Source organism: Lemur catta, chromosome 1, assembly GCF_020740605.2.
Source record: "Lemur catta isolate mLemCat1 chromosome 1, mLemCat1.pri, whole genome shotgun sequence".
Classification (NCBI taxonomy): domain Eukaryota; kingdom Metazoa; phylum Chordata; class Mammalia; order Primates; family Lemuridae; genus Lemur; species Lemur catta.
In genome coordinates this window covers 257,359,741-257,375,865 of record NC_059128.1, presented here as the reverse complement: position 1 = coordinate 257,375,865, position 16,125 = coordinate 257,359,741, and the positions used below count along the sequence as shown (strand labels likewise).

The 16,125-nt window shown below is 33.4% G+C and overlaps 1 protein-coding gene across 3 annotated transcripts in view; it reads left to right on the top strand.

Moving 5' to 3' along the window:
- Window positions 1–16,125, top strand: part of ROBO2 (roundabout guidance receptor 2) — a 1,246,741-nt gene that overhangs the window by 1,136,863 nt on the left and 93,753 nt on the right. For all 3 annotated transcript variants that reach the window (XM_045540457.1, XM_045540456.1, XM_045540455.1), the window contains 3 exons: window positions 365–489; window positions 4,587–4,758; window positions 13,296–13,501. In XM_045540457.1, coding sequence (XP_045396413.1) covers window positions 365–489; window positions 4,587–4,758; window positions 13,296–13,501 — 503 coding nt within the window. The remainder of the gene's footprint in view (window positions 1–364; window positions 490–4,586; window positions 4,759–13,295; window positions 13,502–16,125) is intronic.

Below are 16,125 nucleotides of genomic sequence, written 5' to 3'. Positions count from 1 at the left end.
GATTGAATAAGAGGGTGATTTCTTTCTATCATTATTGAAGCAGCAGAACCAAATTGGGAAACCATAGTTTTCCTTAAAAATGTTAAAATCATAAAAAATCTAATTTCCTTTGCAAGTATATATAGGCCACAAGATTATAACGTACAACATTTAAAATACGTCTACTAATAATTTTGCTTTTTTCCTCACATTGGTAGAATAGAATGTCTTTCTCTCTGTGTTTTGAAAAATGTGTAAAGGTAATTCGAAAACTGTCGCCTTTCTCTGGCACTGAGCAATCTACCTAGTGCCAGATTTCCTCCTTGTTATCTTTTTCTTTGTCAGTGGTTGATATTTACACACTTTCTTTCCTTTTAATTTATAGCTCCTCCACAGTTTGTGGTTAGGCCAAGAGATCAGATTGTTGCTCAAGGTCGAACAGTGACATTCCCTTGTGAAACTAAAGGAAATCCACAGCCAGCTGTTTTTTGGCAGAAGGAAGGCAGCCAGGTGAGTGTGAGGCTTGACTGCTTTTCTGAAATTTTTGAACTTCCCCTATCTCTGGTGCTCTTCAAAGCTTGCCTTGCCTCTCTCATTATCATTGTTGAATTTATTTTATTTCTTAATAAAAACAATTAATTCTAAAGTAAGTGGGAGTCAGATATTCTAGTACGGCATTCATTTGCTAGTGTGGATTTTAAAAATTCTGTATCTTACCTAGACTAGATACAAAGCAGTGTAACAAGATTATCTTAAAAATTCCAACCAAAACCTCTGTAGCTATTTAAAATCTCTGATGATAAAGATGATAATTTTGTTTCCTTATATTGAGTTATGTGGTATGGTTAAGTGAGTCAGTACATACAAAGTGCTTAGAACAGTCCCTGTCACATGGAAAACATGCAAAAAATATTCTTGTTATTCATTGACCTATAATCTCATTTCAATCCTCTCCTTTAGATAGACAGCATAAATGACTTTTCTTATTATTTTAGGTATACTTCCATTTAAGATTAAAACAAATATTTTCCTTTGTTCCTTCTGTATTCATTCATAGTGAGGTTAGACAGGAAATAATACATGGTCTACTAGAAGGAACTAATACCTGCATTGTCTTTGCTGTGCCCTTGTTTGTCCTCTCAGGGCCCTCAGAGTATCTGCATGACCTCTCAGAGTATCTGCGGAAAGTTAGCTGAGTATGTTATTTTCTTGGTATGTTAGAACTTGGTCCAAACTTGGACAAGTGCTCAGCTTCTAGATTCAGAGGTAATGAGTGAAATTTCCCACTAAAACTAGATCAAAAATTGTGTTTTTGTCTAAGAATTTATCTGTGCATTCCTAAGAGACCTAGAGATATTTTTGTTCTAGACTTTCTAAAACCATCCATGACAAGGCATATAATTCTCAGGAAGAGATATACTGGTTGTCTTCCTCACCACCTACTATTATTTATCCAAATTCCGAAAGAATTTCCTTTAGAATAATGGAAATCTTTACTAAAGGTTTCAGGAAATCTAAAAGCTTTGCCTGAGATGGGAAATATTTTAAGCTACATTAAGAGAACCTGTTAATTAGAACTCACGTATGTTTATCTGGCTAGAGAGGCATTAGAAGTTCCATTCAACTGTCATCTCTAATTGTTGTGGGTGGGTTCCAATATATTCCTGTACCCCCCCAAACTAGCAATTTTAACAACTCAGTGTGGATGGACAAATGTTCTTCTCTTCCTTTCCTATTCTCCTGGTTGGAGTCATCTCCCTTGTGATATTGGAATGTAAGGGTAGTAATGGGAGCATAAGAATAGGTGACGGTCACTGCCTTTTCCCACATCAGAATTGGTCTAGGTCTTAAATTCCAAATCTTGTTTATCACTCAGTAACTATATAAAAATTATGCTTATTAAGTTCCTTGACTTTTCACTTAAAAATTACTTTCACATGAAATCATACCACACTCTAAAGTGAATGTAAAGCAACGTGACATAGTTAAACACACAAATGAATACACACTACACACACACTGAAAAAGGAGAAAATTCAAAACTATTTCCTTCTTATAAATTGCACAATCTTTGCAGTGCTATTTTACTTTACTGAAGCTCTCTTTCTTTATCTAAACTATGGGGAAAACATATTTTACTTCACACTAATTTTGAAGATTAAATGATTAAGTTAGTTTATGTAAAAGTGCTTTATACATTGTAAAGGTCAAACAAGATACTATGTCACTAATAGTAAATATAATGGTGTTTCAGATTTTATTATTGCAAATTTACATTTTAGATCCATGCATTGAATGAAATCCCATCATAATTTGTCTTGTTATTATATATATAAGACTGTACCATGTGTAAATCACATTTTCTAATATAGTTCCAAATTGAATACAAGATATTACATAAAATGTATATTAGCCCTGTAGTCCAAAAATCATATGGTATTTAAATGTACTATGTTGTTTTTTAATTGTTATTTGACCAAGTGGCATGTAATTCCAGAGATATTAATGATAAAGTTTATTCAAAGTTTCCAGTTAAGTACTTTGATTTTATCATAATCTTATGTATAGTTTTATTTTCTCTATCTCCCTCCTATGTGGGGGGGAGAGAGAAAGACAGAGAGAGAGAGGGAGAGAATGAAAACAAGATAGAAGTGCTTGAGCAAATTATAAATTTTCAAATCATGAATTAGAATATTAAGAAAAATAAATTGGTCTTACTGTCTCCAGTATCCAATTTTTACAGTGATCCATGACTATCCATCAGTAGAAATAGTTAAGAGTCTGGACTTAATGGTTCATATTCCTCAATATGTGCTGATAATGACAGCTAGTACTAATAGGATATCCAGACACTTCAACGCAAGAACTGTGTAGAGTTCCTGGTTTTGCTTGTAATCCATTTTCTTTTGCCCATGTCATACAAGCAGGGAATAAAGATGATGGGTTAACCTCCATCAGATGCCATTTTCCATGTCAACGAATCATTTAGAAGGTGGACTGATATTACATTGTAGAGGAAGTGATCCCAGAGAGAATAAAGCCATCTGATGCATTAGTGCTATGTAAATTAGTATTCTAATGGCTAATTGTAGGAAAGTGCACACTTTGAGTTATTGTATCATTTTCAAGTGGCTTTAAAATTTAAACCCTTGTCTTTCAGATGGTTTATTTTAGTAATACATTTGGATTCTACAGGAGAATCAGCTTGTTCTCAAATTATGTGTCATGTGTGTGAAAATGTCCAGCCTTATTTAGTAGTACAAATTTTATAAGAGGTCAATAGCATATTGAAATTATATTCCTGACATGCTAGCAAACATCACTCCTTTTAGAAGGAGTTTAATAACATGGTAATGTTTATGTAAAGTGGGCTTATAGTGTCACACTTGAATCGAATAAAGTGGACATCCATCATGTTGCAATAAAGAGAAGAGCTTCTAATTAAAGTAGGACATCATTTGCAGGATTAAAGTCATTTAGCGTAATTGAAAAGTGTTAATACCCTATTTTATCCTCTTCCATTGGTATTACTTCAAGGGTAAAAACATTTTAAGGTGAAAATGTGTCTTGTGCCTTTAATTGAATGTTATTACCTCCTGATTGCAACGTATTGAAACTGTTTAATTACAAACTTGGAAAATTAATTACTATATCAAGAAACAGATCCCAGAGGGTTATAATGTTCTTTTTTTGTAAGTAAATACAACATAAAAATTGATATGTCCTTATTTATAATCCAACTTGGAAACATACTTCAATGTGATTTATTATACCCAAATGTTTTTTCTTAATTGAACAACAGTAAAGCAACATAGTTCATCCAAATTAATGTTAGTGCTGTCATATAAGAACTTTTGAAAGTTGTGATTGGGGCATATGTATTTAATACGAGATATAGAGTAAACTATAATAATTTTTTTAAAAGAAAACACTATCATGACATTCTTTAAGGCAACATGCACATTTTCAGAAACATTCTACATCCCCTTTCTACTTCTAACGATTTGCTTAATCTTGCTTAGATAGTAGCATTTGTTCATAGCTCCTTTTAGAGCTGTTACGACCTTCAAAACCCTTATAGCAGAAGTAGGTTCAGTTTTCTTGGATACCCTTAAGAGAAATTCAATTGATTTATCAAGTATTCAAAATGATCAACAGCAATTATAGCTTGCATTCTTTTATACTGTACAATTTATAAAGCACATTCACAGTTCATATTACAGGCCAGATTCTCACAATGTTTTAGGAGTTGAATAAGATATGAATTATTCTGACCATTTTACAGATGAGGAAACCATGTTTCAAAGATATTAGTACTTAACAGAAAATCAGGAGAGAATAAAGACCCATACTTTTTAAAAATACGTATAATTGTTCCTTCAACTAGAGCATGCTGACTTCTTAGAGCATGGTATTTTCACATGATTTTGAAAAAGTTGCCCAGTGAAACCCATTGTGTGCCACTTAAACATTTCTGTACCATATATTTTTAAATCTATATATTTTCTTTTTCCTATCATATTCTTATAATTGTAGTAGTTATTGTTAAAATAATCATTGTTCCAAGTGGGAAATGAATATTGATGAGATTGTGTTTGCTTCCACAGAACCTACTTTTCCCAAACCAACCCCAGCAGCCCAACAGTAGATACTCAGTGTCACCAACCGGAGACCTCACGATTGCCAACATTCAGCGTTCGGACGCGGGTTACTACATCTGCCAGGCCCTGACTGTGGCAGGAAGCATTTTAGCAAAAGCTCAACTGGAAGTTACTGATGGTGCGCTATTATTATAGATTTGTCTTATGAAAATAATGATTTTTATTTCAATATACACATTAACCATGTGGAGTTTTCTGACTTTTTAAAATCATTTAGATAAGTGCCTATCTTCTAAGTTTGAATTTAGATTAAAGTAACATTTCTTAATAGTTCCTAATTCTCCCTGATTTAATACCACTTATTTTTCCAGAGAAGAACATCAGAGGCAATTTATTTAATTCTTAAAAAATGTAATGATGGGCCTGGAGCTGTGACTCATGGCTGTAATCCTAGCACTTTGGGAGGCCAAAGCAGGAGGCTCACTCAAGGCTAGGAGTTTGAGACTGGCTTGGACAACATAGTGAGACCCCGTCACTACAAAAATGGAAAAAATAGCTGACGTTGTGGCAAACACCTGTAGCCCCTACTTGGGAGGTTAAGGCAAGGGATCACTTGAGCCCAGGAGTTTGAGGTTGCAGTGAGCTGTGATGATGACACTGTACTCCAGCTGGGGCAACAGAGTACCAACCTGTTTAAAAAAATAATAATAATGATGCCTTATTTTAAAGAAATGACATCACACTTACTGCATATAGAAATGCAATCAGTATATTTTTATGTAATCTTACACTGACATGATTTCTTCTAGTAGACACTAATTATTTTACTCTATGAGAAGATATCACTTTTAGTATTATCAGTGAAACAAGATGAGTTTTGGGTTAGCTTATCACATTAAGATATTCTTATGACTTTGATTATACATGCACTAAGTTAAATTAATTAAATACTTTTCAAAGTACTGATGAATGCTAAAATTATGTATATTTCTACATATATACTTTACATCTTAACTGAGGCATCTACGTTGTGAGGGGTTTAGTTTTTGTCTATGTTTTTTTTCCCCCCCCTAATGCTGGCTTCTGAGATGTAAGAGCTATGGTCTGCGGCCTCTCTGATTCTCTTTTTTCTCTGCTGGTGAAATTTGACATGCTTTCATACAATTCAAATTTACATGTAGATTAAAAGGTCATTTAAAATTAATAGAAAGGCAGTATTTTTAAAAATCTGTCCATGGTGTGACTTGCTTCAGTGACATGTCAGGAATGGGAATAAATAGGACAAACACTGACTGTCGGGACATTGAGTGTTAATGGCTTCACCTGCTGATGCTGCAGAGATTTACTGCCATGGAACTGAAAGGAGAAGTCAGGTTCAAGGGTAGCAGTGATGAGAAATTCTCCCTTAGATGGGCAAGATCTTTGATTCTTCATATGTCTATATTTCTTTAAAAGAATAAATGATAATTATTTATCATTTTAAAGATCTTATATTTTCTTCTATCAGCAAAAATGTCCAGATATATATACTTGAAAAATAAGATATTCTGGACAAAGCCTAAGTTTTATTTTGCATTACTATAAAACATTCCAAGCTCAAGATATTGGCTATAATCTAGCTATTTATAGAATTTTACAAAAAACTAACTCTAAAATGTTTCTAAATGAAAAAAATTGTTATTGAAACGGCAAATAATATTTGTAAAAAACAAAAGTGATAAATTAAAATAGCCAGTTGATATGACTGAAATGGTTCATGAAACAGGTGGATATTCAGAATTATGTCTGATGAAATGAAAAGGAAAATTTTGGAGAACTTATGTTAGTTGATGATATCTCACAAAACAGACATTATTCTAGCTTTGTTTCTGAGATCAAAACTTAAAAAGGGATAACCAAGCTTAAATTTTCTGCTAACTGACCCTTTTGTTACAATTGGCTTGAATATTAATTCCTACATTGATTTTTACTTAAATAAGAAACCACAAAGCCAGATCCTTTTGCAGAAACATTGAATGGAGATTATAGAGTTGTTAGTTTTGACAGTAAAGAAATCAAACTACAAGAACTAAATATTAAGGTTATTAAGTATGAAATGTTCGATTTCCTTAAGTACTAAGTTTGACAGTTGATATATATCTCTGATATTTCACTTTGGCACTTCTTATTTTGTTTTTATTGTGACGGTACATCTTCAGCCTTTCAAATGCATGGTTTGTTTTGTAATTATCTTTCAAATTTTTTTAGAGCAATATTTTTGAAACCATGGATAAGTCAAAAACTCATGTTATTTTCAAATATGAGTTCCGTCATGGAACCACTGCAGCTCAGACAGCTTAAAATATCAACAAAGTGTTTGGGAAGGATGTGACTAATGAACGCACAGTACATTGATGGTTTGAGAAGTTCCATTCTGAGATTTTAACACATTGACTGACACAGTAGAAAAAAAAATTTCATTGGGGCCACAGTGTTTTAATTACATAAATAGAATAAACATTTGGAAACAAAATGATCGTTTCTAATTTAATGGAAAGCGTGATATTTTTATTGTTTTCTCTGTGTGTGTTATACGCAACTTGAAAAATAGTTCACGTGGCTCCCAAGGTAAAGAGACATGTGAGTTACATGTGCTTCATGAGGCCCCAGGCTCAAAACTAGAGTAAGCTAAATACAACTCACATGGCAGTTAATGTGTTAATCTTGCAAATGAGTCCTGAGGGTGATCTGAGACCAAGGTGGATAATCATGAGCTGAAAGTTGTAGTGGAAGCAAATCCAACATGAATTAACAGCAAGGTCTGACATTACTATTCCAACAATATTGAACCTTTTAAAACAAATTGGCAAGTTAAAGAAGCTAGGTAGATGGCTACGGCATGAATTAAATGAGCATCAGAAGAGAAATCATCTTGAAGCCTGCCTTTCTTTGTTGTCACGACATAAAGGTGAACCATTTGTAAACCGTATTGTTACATGTGATGAAAATGGATTCTTTTTGACAATTGCAAGTGTTCGGCAAGATGGTTGGATAAAGATGAAGTGCTGAAACACAGTCCAAAACTGAATATTCATCAAAAAAAGCTAATGATGTCTGTTTGGTGGTCCAGTGTTGGTATTATCCGCTACAGCTTCATGAAACCTGCTCAATAGATTATAGTGGATGTCTTCTGCAACCAATTGGGTGAAATAATGAGGATGCTTGCAATGAAGCAGCCAAGATTGGTCAACAGAAATAGGCCAATCCTTCTGCAAGACAACACTTGACCACCTGTTGCACAAACAATGCTACTTAAAACTACAGAAGCTGGACTTGGAAACTCTCTGTCATCCACTGGATTCACCAGACCTTGCACCAACTGACTACCACTTCTTCCAGGCTTTGGACTCCTTCTTGCAAGGAATAATATTTAATTCTCAACAAGCTGTGAGAATTTTGTAATTCATGGCCTTTGTAATTTCATGGCCACTCATTCTCCAGGGTATGTTCCTGCTACTGACATAGACAAGCTACTGTTAAGATGGCACAACTGTATCAATAGTTTAGGTGCATATTTTGATTAATTGTACTGCTTCTTGTTTGAGATATAATAAACTCCACTTCTGATTTAAAATCACACCTTTCATATTTAATGGCATATATATGTATACACACATACACACACATATTGTAAATAACTGTCTCTAAATATTAAGTTGCCACATATTGCCTGATTCTATTCATAGTTTTGATTTTTCAGATTGGTTAATGACAACATGTGAAACATTGTTTTTATTTTGAACATATATATTGTAGTATGATACAGGACATTTCAGAGCCAATTGCAATTCCATTGTAGAATGAAAACATATGTTCAGAGAAACAAATGATCACAGGCATACCTTGTTTATTGCATTTAGCTTTATTGTGCTTTGCAGATAATCGTGTTTTTTTAAAAACTGGAAGGTTTGTGGTAACCCTGTGTCAAGGAAGTTTATCAGTGCCATTTTTCCCAATAGCATGTGATCATTTCAGGTCTCTGTGTTACATTTTGGTAATTCTCATAATACTTTAAGCTATTTCATTATCATCATATTTGTTATGGTGATCTGTGATCAGTGATTTTTAATGTTACCATTGTGATTGTTTTGGGGTGCCCCAAACTGCACCTGTATGAGACAGTGAATTTAATCAGTAAATGTGTGTTCTGACTTCTCCACTGACTGGCCCTTCCCCCATCTCTCTCCCTCTCTTTGGGCCTCCCTATTTCCTGAGACACAACAAGATTGAATTTAGGCCAATTAATAACCTTATGATGACCTCTAAGTGTTCAAGTGTGACTCTCACTTTAAATCAAAAGCTAGAATAGACTAAGCTTAGCTAGGAAGGCACGTCAAAAGCTGAGATAGGCCAAAAGCTAGGCCCCTTGTGCCAAGCAGTTAACCAAGTTGTGAATATAAAGGAACAGGTTTTGAAGAAAGTTAAAAGTGCTACTCCAGTGAAAACATAAATGATAAGAAAGTGAAACAGATTTAGTGCTGATATGGAGAAAGTTTTAATGGTCTGGGTAGGAGATCAACTAGTCACAACAATCCCTTAAGCCAAAGCCTCATCCAGAATATGGCCCTAACTCTTTTCAATTCTATGAAGGCTCAGAGAGGTGAGGAAGCTGCAGAAAAAATGTTTGAAGCTAGCAAAGGTTAGCTCATAAGATTTAAGGAAAGGAGCCATCTTCATACGTAAAAGGGTAAGGTAAGGCATTAAGGGCTGATGTACAAGCTGCAGCAATTTATCTAGTTAAGATCATTGATGAGGGTGGCTGCACTAAATAACAGATTTTCAGTGTAGACAAAGCAGCCTTATTTTGGAAGAAGACTCAATCTAGGACTTTCATAGCTAAAGAGAAGTCAATGACTGACGTCAATGCTTCAAAAGACAGAGATGACTGTTCTGTTAGAGGCTAATGCCTTGTTAGAGGTGACTTTAAGTTGAAGCCAATGCTCTTTTATCATTCTAAAAAGTCGAGGGCTCTTAACAATTATGCTAAATCTACTCTGCCTGTGCTCAATAAATGGAACAACAATGCCTGAATGACAGCATAACTGTTTACAGCATGGTTTACTGAATATTTCAAGTCCACTGTTAAGACCTATTGCTCAGAAGAAAAGATTTATTTCAAAATATTGCTGCTCCTTGACAATGCACCTGACCACCCAAGAGCTCTAATGGAGATGTACAAAGAAATTAATGTTTTCATACCTGTTAACCCAACATCCATCTGCAACCTATGGATCAAGAGTAATTTTGACTTTCAAGTCTTTTTATTCAAGAAATACATTTTGTAAGGCTAAAGCTGCCACAGATAGTGATTCCCCTGATGAATCTGGGCAAAGTAAATTGAAAACCATCTGGAATGGATTCACCATTCTAGATACTGTTAAGAATGTTCATGATTCATGGGAGGAGGTCAAAATATCAACATTGACAAGAGTTTGGAAGAAGTTGATTCCAACCCTCATGGATGACTTGGTAGGGTTAAAGACTTCAAAGGAGAAAATAACTATGTATGTAGTAGAAATAGGAAAAGAGCTAGAATTAGAATTGAAGCCTCAAGATCTGGCTAAATTGTTGCAATCTTACAATAAAAACTTGAATGGATGAAGAGTTGCTTCTTATGAATGAGCAAAGGGAGTGGTTTCTTGAGATGGAATGTGCTCCTGGTGAAGTCATTGTTGAATATTGTTGAAATGACAGTAAACATTCAGAATGTTACATAAACTTAGTTGATTAAGCAACAACGATGTTGAAAGAAGTTCTGCGGGTAAAATGCTATCAAACAGCACTGCTTGCTACCAGAGAAATATTTTGTGAAAGAAGTGTCAATTGATGTTGTCAGCTTTACTGTTGTCTTGTTTTAAGAGATTACCACAGCCACATCAACCTTCAGCAACCACCGCCAGCCACATCAACCTTTAGCAACCACTGCCCTGATCAGTCAGCAGCCATCAACATCAAGGCAAGACTGGAAATCAAAAATATTAGGACTTGCTGAAGGCTTGCATTATCATTAGCATTTTTTGTCAATGAAATATTTTTAAATTAAGGTATATACATTGTTTTTTTAGACATGATGCTATTGTATACTTAATAGACTACAGAATAGTATAAACATAAGTTTTATATCCTCTGGGAACCCCCAAAATTTATGTCACTCATTTTTTTGCAATATTGGGTTTATTTTGGCGATCTTGAACCAAATCTGAAATACCTTTGAGGTCTACCTAAATGAATTCCGTGTATATCAATGTTTCTGTTGTTACATTTTTGCACTTGCACTCATTTTCTGGAAATATTTTGAATTCGAGTGTTCATATAAAATGAAATTGCTATGAATTGTGATGAAAGATGGTATACTGCGTGATAATTTTACTGATTATAGATTGAGCTAAGATGTTCCAATATGCATGGGTTTTAAAATATTTCTTTAAAAGACATTTTCATTATTACACTGCCGCTTTCCTTTCTTTTTCTTTTCTTCTGCTGTACCTTTTTCTCTTAGAAAATTAGAAAATCATAATGAGAATACTGTGAGTAGAACAAATAGAATCTAAAAAGACTGGAGAGATGAAATATATTTTTATCTTATATTGACAATAAATGCCACATCATGATCTTGTATAAATCGTTTATTGGGGATTTATAATGCATAGCTAGAGAACACCCTGGAGTTGTTCACAGATCACTGGAATCCCTAAATGTTCATTTAACCTTTGACATTAGTGTCATAGAAACCTATGGTCATCTTTTACTCATAACACCCTTGAAACTGAAAATTCCTTCTGGCCAGGAGATTTTCAATTACTTTATTGATCACATTCATTCAAAAGACGATGAGCTACTCATTTAGGTAGTAAAAAACAAAAAACAAACAAAAAAACCACAACGAATTAGATAACCTTTGACTGCATCTGAGGATTTCAGAGATATGACAATAAAAGCAGGTTATAAGAAGTTACCTGAATTCTATACAGGTATATTTAATTTGAAACAAAAAGTAGCATCATTTAAACTTTAATATATATGTTCTCCTCTGGTGATATGGACTCACTTTCTCACTGAATTGAAAAATTATTCATAATGTTTTGTTCATTTACCTATTTTTGACCCATAAAGATAATAAATTCCATAAAACTTACAGTTTGAATTTCTATTTGCACAATGAGCCAGGATTTTTATAATATTATAATACCCCAGTCTCCTAAGATTATTTTATTTGTTTCTAGAATGACATATTTGATGAAGAAAAGCATTGAAATAAATGCTTCTAACGTTTGTTTGTAAGCAGTGAATATTGCTTTTATTGTCTTCCTTAGGTTTTTGTCATTGATGTAGTAGGATTAAGTTGATTGGAGTCCACAGTATCTTGATATGCAAAGGGCCTATTTCATAAATCCTAATTTTAATACAATTGGCTGGCTTTTTCGTGGTAGGTTCTGAAAGGCCTTCTTAATTTTGATGTTTTCTTCTTCAAAACTGTGAGCTCTAGCAATAAAGATGGTACATATAAATTGGGAAAGAGAGAGTAAAATAAACTGGTATTTATAAAAGCTGGTGGTCAAAAGAGATTTGAGCATTAAGCAAATGGATTTTTTATTATGTACAATGTAATACAAAATGGCCTTTCTGACAAAAGACTGTTTCTTTCACAGTTGCTTCCCAATAATTAGAATCAACCATTCTTTTTTTTTTCCTGTGGAATTCATGTATGCCTTTATGTGTTATATTATATGTAACATATTTTGTATATTACATATAAATATATATGATAAAAAGTATATTTTGGATCAGAAACCAAAGTCTGTGCTGTCTATGCTGAAGCTTATAGAACTTTCTCTTTAGAAAGCCTTTCTTGGACCTGGATATAACCATTTGATTATAAGGTGATCTTCTAATGAATTCTAAATGAAATCTTACCTCCAATTAAATCCCTATATAACTTAGCCATTTAAATAACAGTCATATGATGTATATGTAAACATTGATTTTGTATGAATACTCTATTTTTGTCAGACTGCTAGGCTGTTATACCTAGTCTAGTTTACCTACACTGCCTTTTTTTGCTTAATTATAAGCATTAATTAAATCCAATCGTGCAAATGATATGACTGTAATTTGAAGACCCAGTGTCACAATTTTGGAAGTAAATTATTTATAATCTAATATTTTAGCATCAATAGACATTTTAGCCTATGTAATTATAGCACATAACTGGTGCCACGAAGGGTGAAATTGTGTACTATACATATATTTATAATAAATGCAAAAGTAAAAATTGACTACCCATATGATGCTGTGCAGGCTTTCTGAAATATGAATATGAGAAATAAATTGAATATTTTATGAATGACTGCCATAAGCTATCTGTATTTTCATTTTCATTTTAATATGACTAAGCCTATCAATACAATTAAAAACTAAATTCTAAAATGTCAGAATTTATCCCAACATCATTTTAAATATAATTAATGCAAAGTAAGCTATCAACAATAGTATGGCTTTAGTATATATGGATATATGAATAGTATGTATAGATGACAAATATATGATATATTTAATATATCCAGAATGAGCTATAAGTATCGCTTTGGAGTTTTAACTTTACTTTCAGTGACAATGTATCAAGACTACTGGATTTCATAGAAGTTAAAATATTCTGAAAATGTCTTTATTTTTTAGTTTTGACAGATAGACCTCCACCCATAATTCTACAAGGACCAGCCAATCAAACACTAGCAGTAGATGGTACAGCATTACTAAAATGCAAAGCCACTGGTGATCCTCTTCCTGTAATTAGCTGGTTAAAGGAGGGATTTACTTTTCTGGGTAGAGATCCAAGAGCAACTATACAAGAGCAAGGAACACTGCAGATTAAGAATTTAAGGGTAAGTACCATTCGACTTGTACTTCAGTCATCATCTCAATATGAGTACTGCTCTGGGTAAAAACTGTGGTGAACTTAAAATCCTACATCCCAACACAATTGCTATATATTTTAAAATAGGTTATGCTATGTCTTATTTTAAAATGATAATGCAAAAGTAGAAAGAAGGTCTTTGTTTTGATGTTACTCATAAATTCATAACAGACCTTGAAACTTTTATTCCTTCATTCTATCACTTATGTATGCAGTCAATGAAACTAGAAATCTTAAACATATAAAACTAATAATAGTAAGATACTTTAAGATAATTTTAAAGTGATGATTTACTCTCATTAGCAAAGAAGATTATGGGAAATGTAGATAAAGTGGCTAGGCCAAACAGTTGAGTGGAAAAAAATAAAGAGATGAGACTAAATACATAGGAAGCATGTTTGGCTAGTTGGTGGAAAACCTTGTATTTTGGATTAAGTTGCTGTGTAGTTTAGATTTAAACCCATGGAAAAAAACAAGCCATTGGTGGTTTATTAAATGAAGTTTACATGACAAATAATCACTGTTTCTAGAAACTTAACAAGTCAGACCTGCTTCAGGAGCAACTCAAAATAAAATATGAAATTATCAATATTATATGAGTTATCTATTATATATGACAATATTAGTAAAACTATAGAGACTTAAAGCAACACACATTTATTGTATCACAGTTTCTGTGAGTTAAGAGCCTGGACATGACCGAGCTGGTTCTTCTGCTTGAGGGTTTCATAAAGATGCATTTGAGTACAGATTAGGGTTGTGGTCTCATCTGAAGATTGAGGATGGATTTGCTTCCGATCGGCATGATTGTTGGTACCATATAGTTCCTTGTGGCTACTGAACTAACAATCTCAGCTTCTTGCTGCCTGTTGACTGGAGGCTGCCTTTAGTCCCTTGCCATGTGGATCTTTCCAATATGATTACTTCATCATCCAAATCAGCTTCATCCAATTACTTGCTTCATCTGAATTAGCAAGGAAAAGAGTTTTTTAGCAAGATGAGCATTACAATCTGTGTAACAAATCACAAACATGACATAGTGAGACTCGTGATATTCTATTAGTTAGAATTAAGTCAACAGGTCCCACCCACACTCCAGGTGAAGGATTACACAAAGTGTAAATACCAGAAGGTTGTTATCATGGAGGCCACCTGTCCTCTACCAGTATATTCAGTCAGGTATAGTAAATTTCTCCCCTCATTCTCCATGTAGCAAATGTTATGCTAAAGCTAGAGAGTATATGATAGTAATCACAAGATTGGGGATGAGAACCAGAACTAACATAGCTGATATAACAATGCGTGAAGAAAAATTGATTGAAAATGATTCAGTGGAGCAGCAATTTAGTAGAATCTGTTGTCCAGGTAGAAATTGGGAGCCAAGATAGAGAAACAAAACAAAACAAAACAAAGCAATGTTGTAGAATTTTCCATTCTGAAGCCAAGAAAGAAGGTAAAAATTTTTCACTACATATATTTTGAAATGGTTATAATTTGGAGGATTCTTTTCTTACGATGGGAACATATTTACAATTGCATGTTTATCTGGTTGTTTATTATTATATCATTCAGATTTATACGACAGAAGGAAGAATGACTCTATTTTTTCTGCATGCATAAAAACACATACATGAACAAATTTTAATTTATTAATATAATTTATATATATAATTAACTTTAATTTTGAGACATAGACATTAATTATTGCTCTAGAAATAATGTTACCAAGCTCAGTTAAAAGTAAATTAATACGGATATTTTTAGCTTGTTTTTATTGATTATAAATCGTTAACCTTCTCTGAAGAAAATGGAAGTTATTAAAAAATTAATGCTAACTCTCTTTGTGTAAACACTTTAACCTCTATCTCTGGGCTAAAGGCAGACTTGGGCCATGGAGGTTAATGCATTTTCACTGTATCACTGAATTAAAGGGTATGCTTGAGTAGTCAAGATTTCTAGTAGTGTTTGAAAGAAGCAATTAAAGGTGGGTGCTTGATGATGTCAGACAAACTTTGAGCCCTCTGACAGGCTTCTGAGTAGTGTCTCTGAGATGCCAGCTCCTAGGAGCTTGTCTGCAGCCAACTGCACAAGGAGAAAAGTAGGTGATAGAGTTTGCTAGCACATTAATCTCTTTTTAAAGCAATTGATTAAAGATAAAAGGACAAGGGTAGAAAAGATATGAAGCACTACTGACTAGAAAAGTCATTATTTAAAGTTAAAGGAATAGAAAGAAATGTGGCGATTATGATGATGATACAGGAATGAGTTTTATCAATTATATTTTGGTTTTTGATATCATTTTTTATAAACTGCAAGATGAAAACATTGCTCTTTTTCTATAATATGACCATCTTTATAGAGGGATAAAAATAGGGTTTCCAGTACTTCACTCGTACAGTCAAGAGAGGGTTTCTGTAGGTCATATTCCTTTATGTCTTACTATTTCTTTTTCAGTACTTAATGAAACGGGAAAAAATAACATGATGAATATTGTGTCCTCATAGTCCTGCTAATTGGTAACTGAATCTGTATCTTTTAAGAAGTAGAATATTCCAATACTCATTAAAACATACCTACCACAGCTAATGTCAG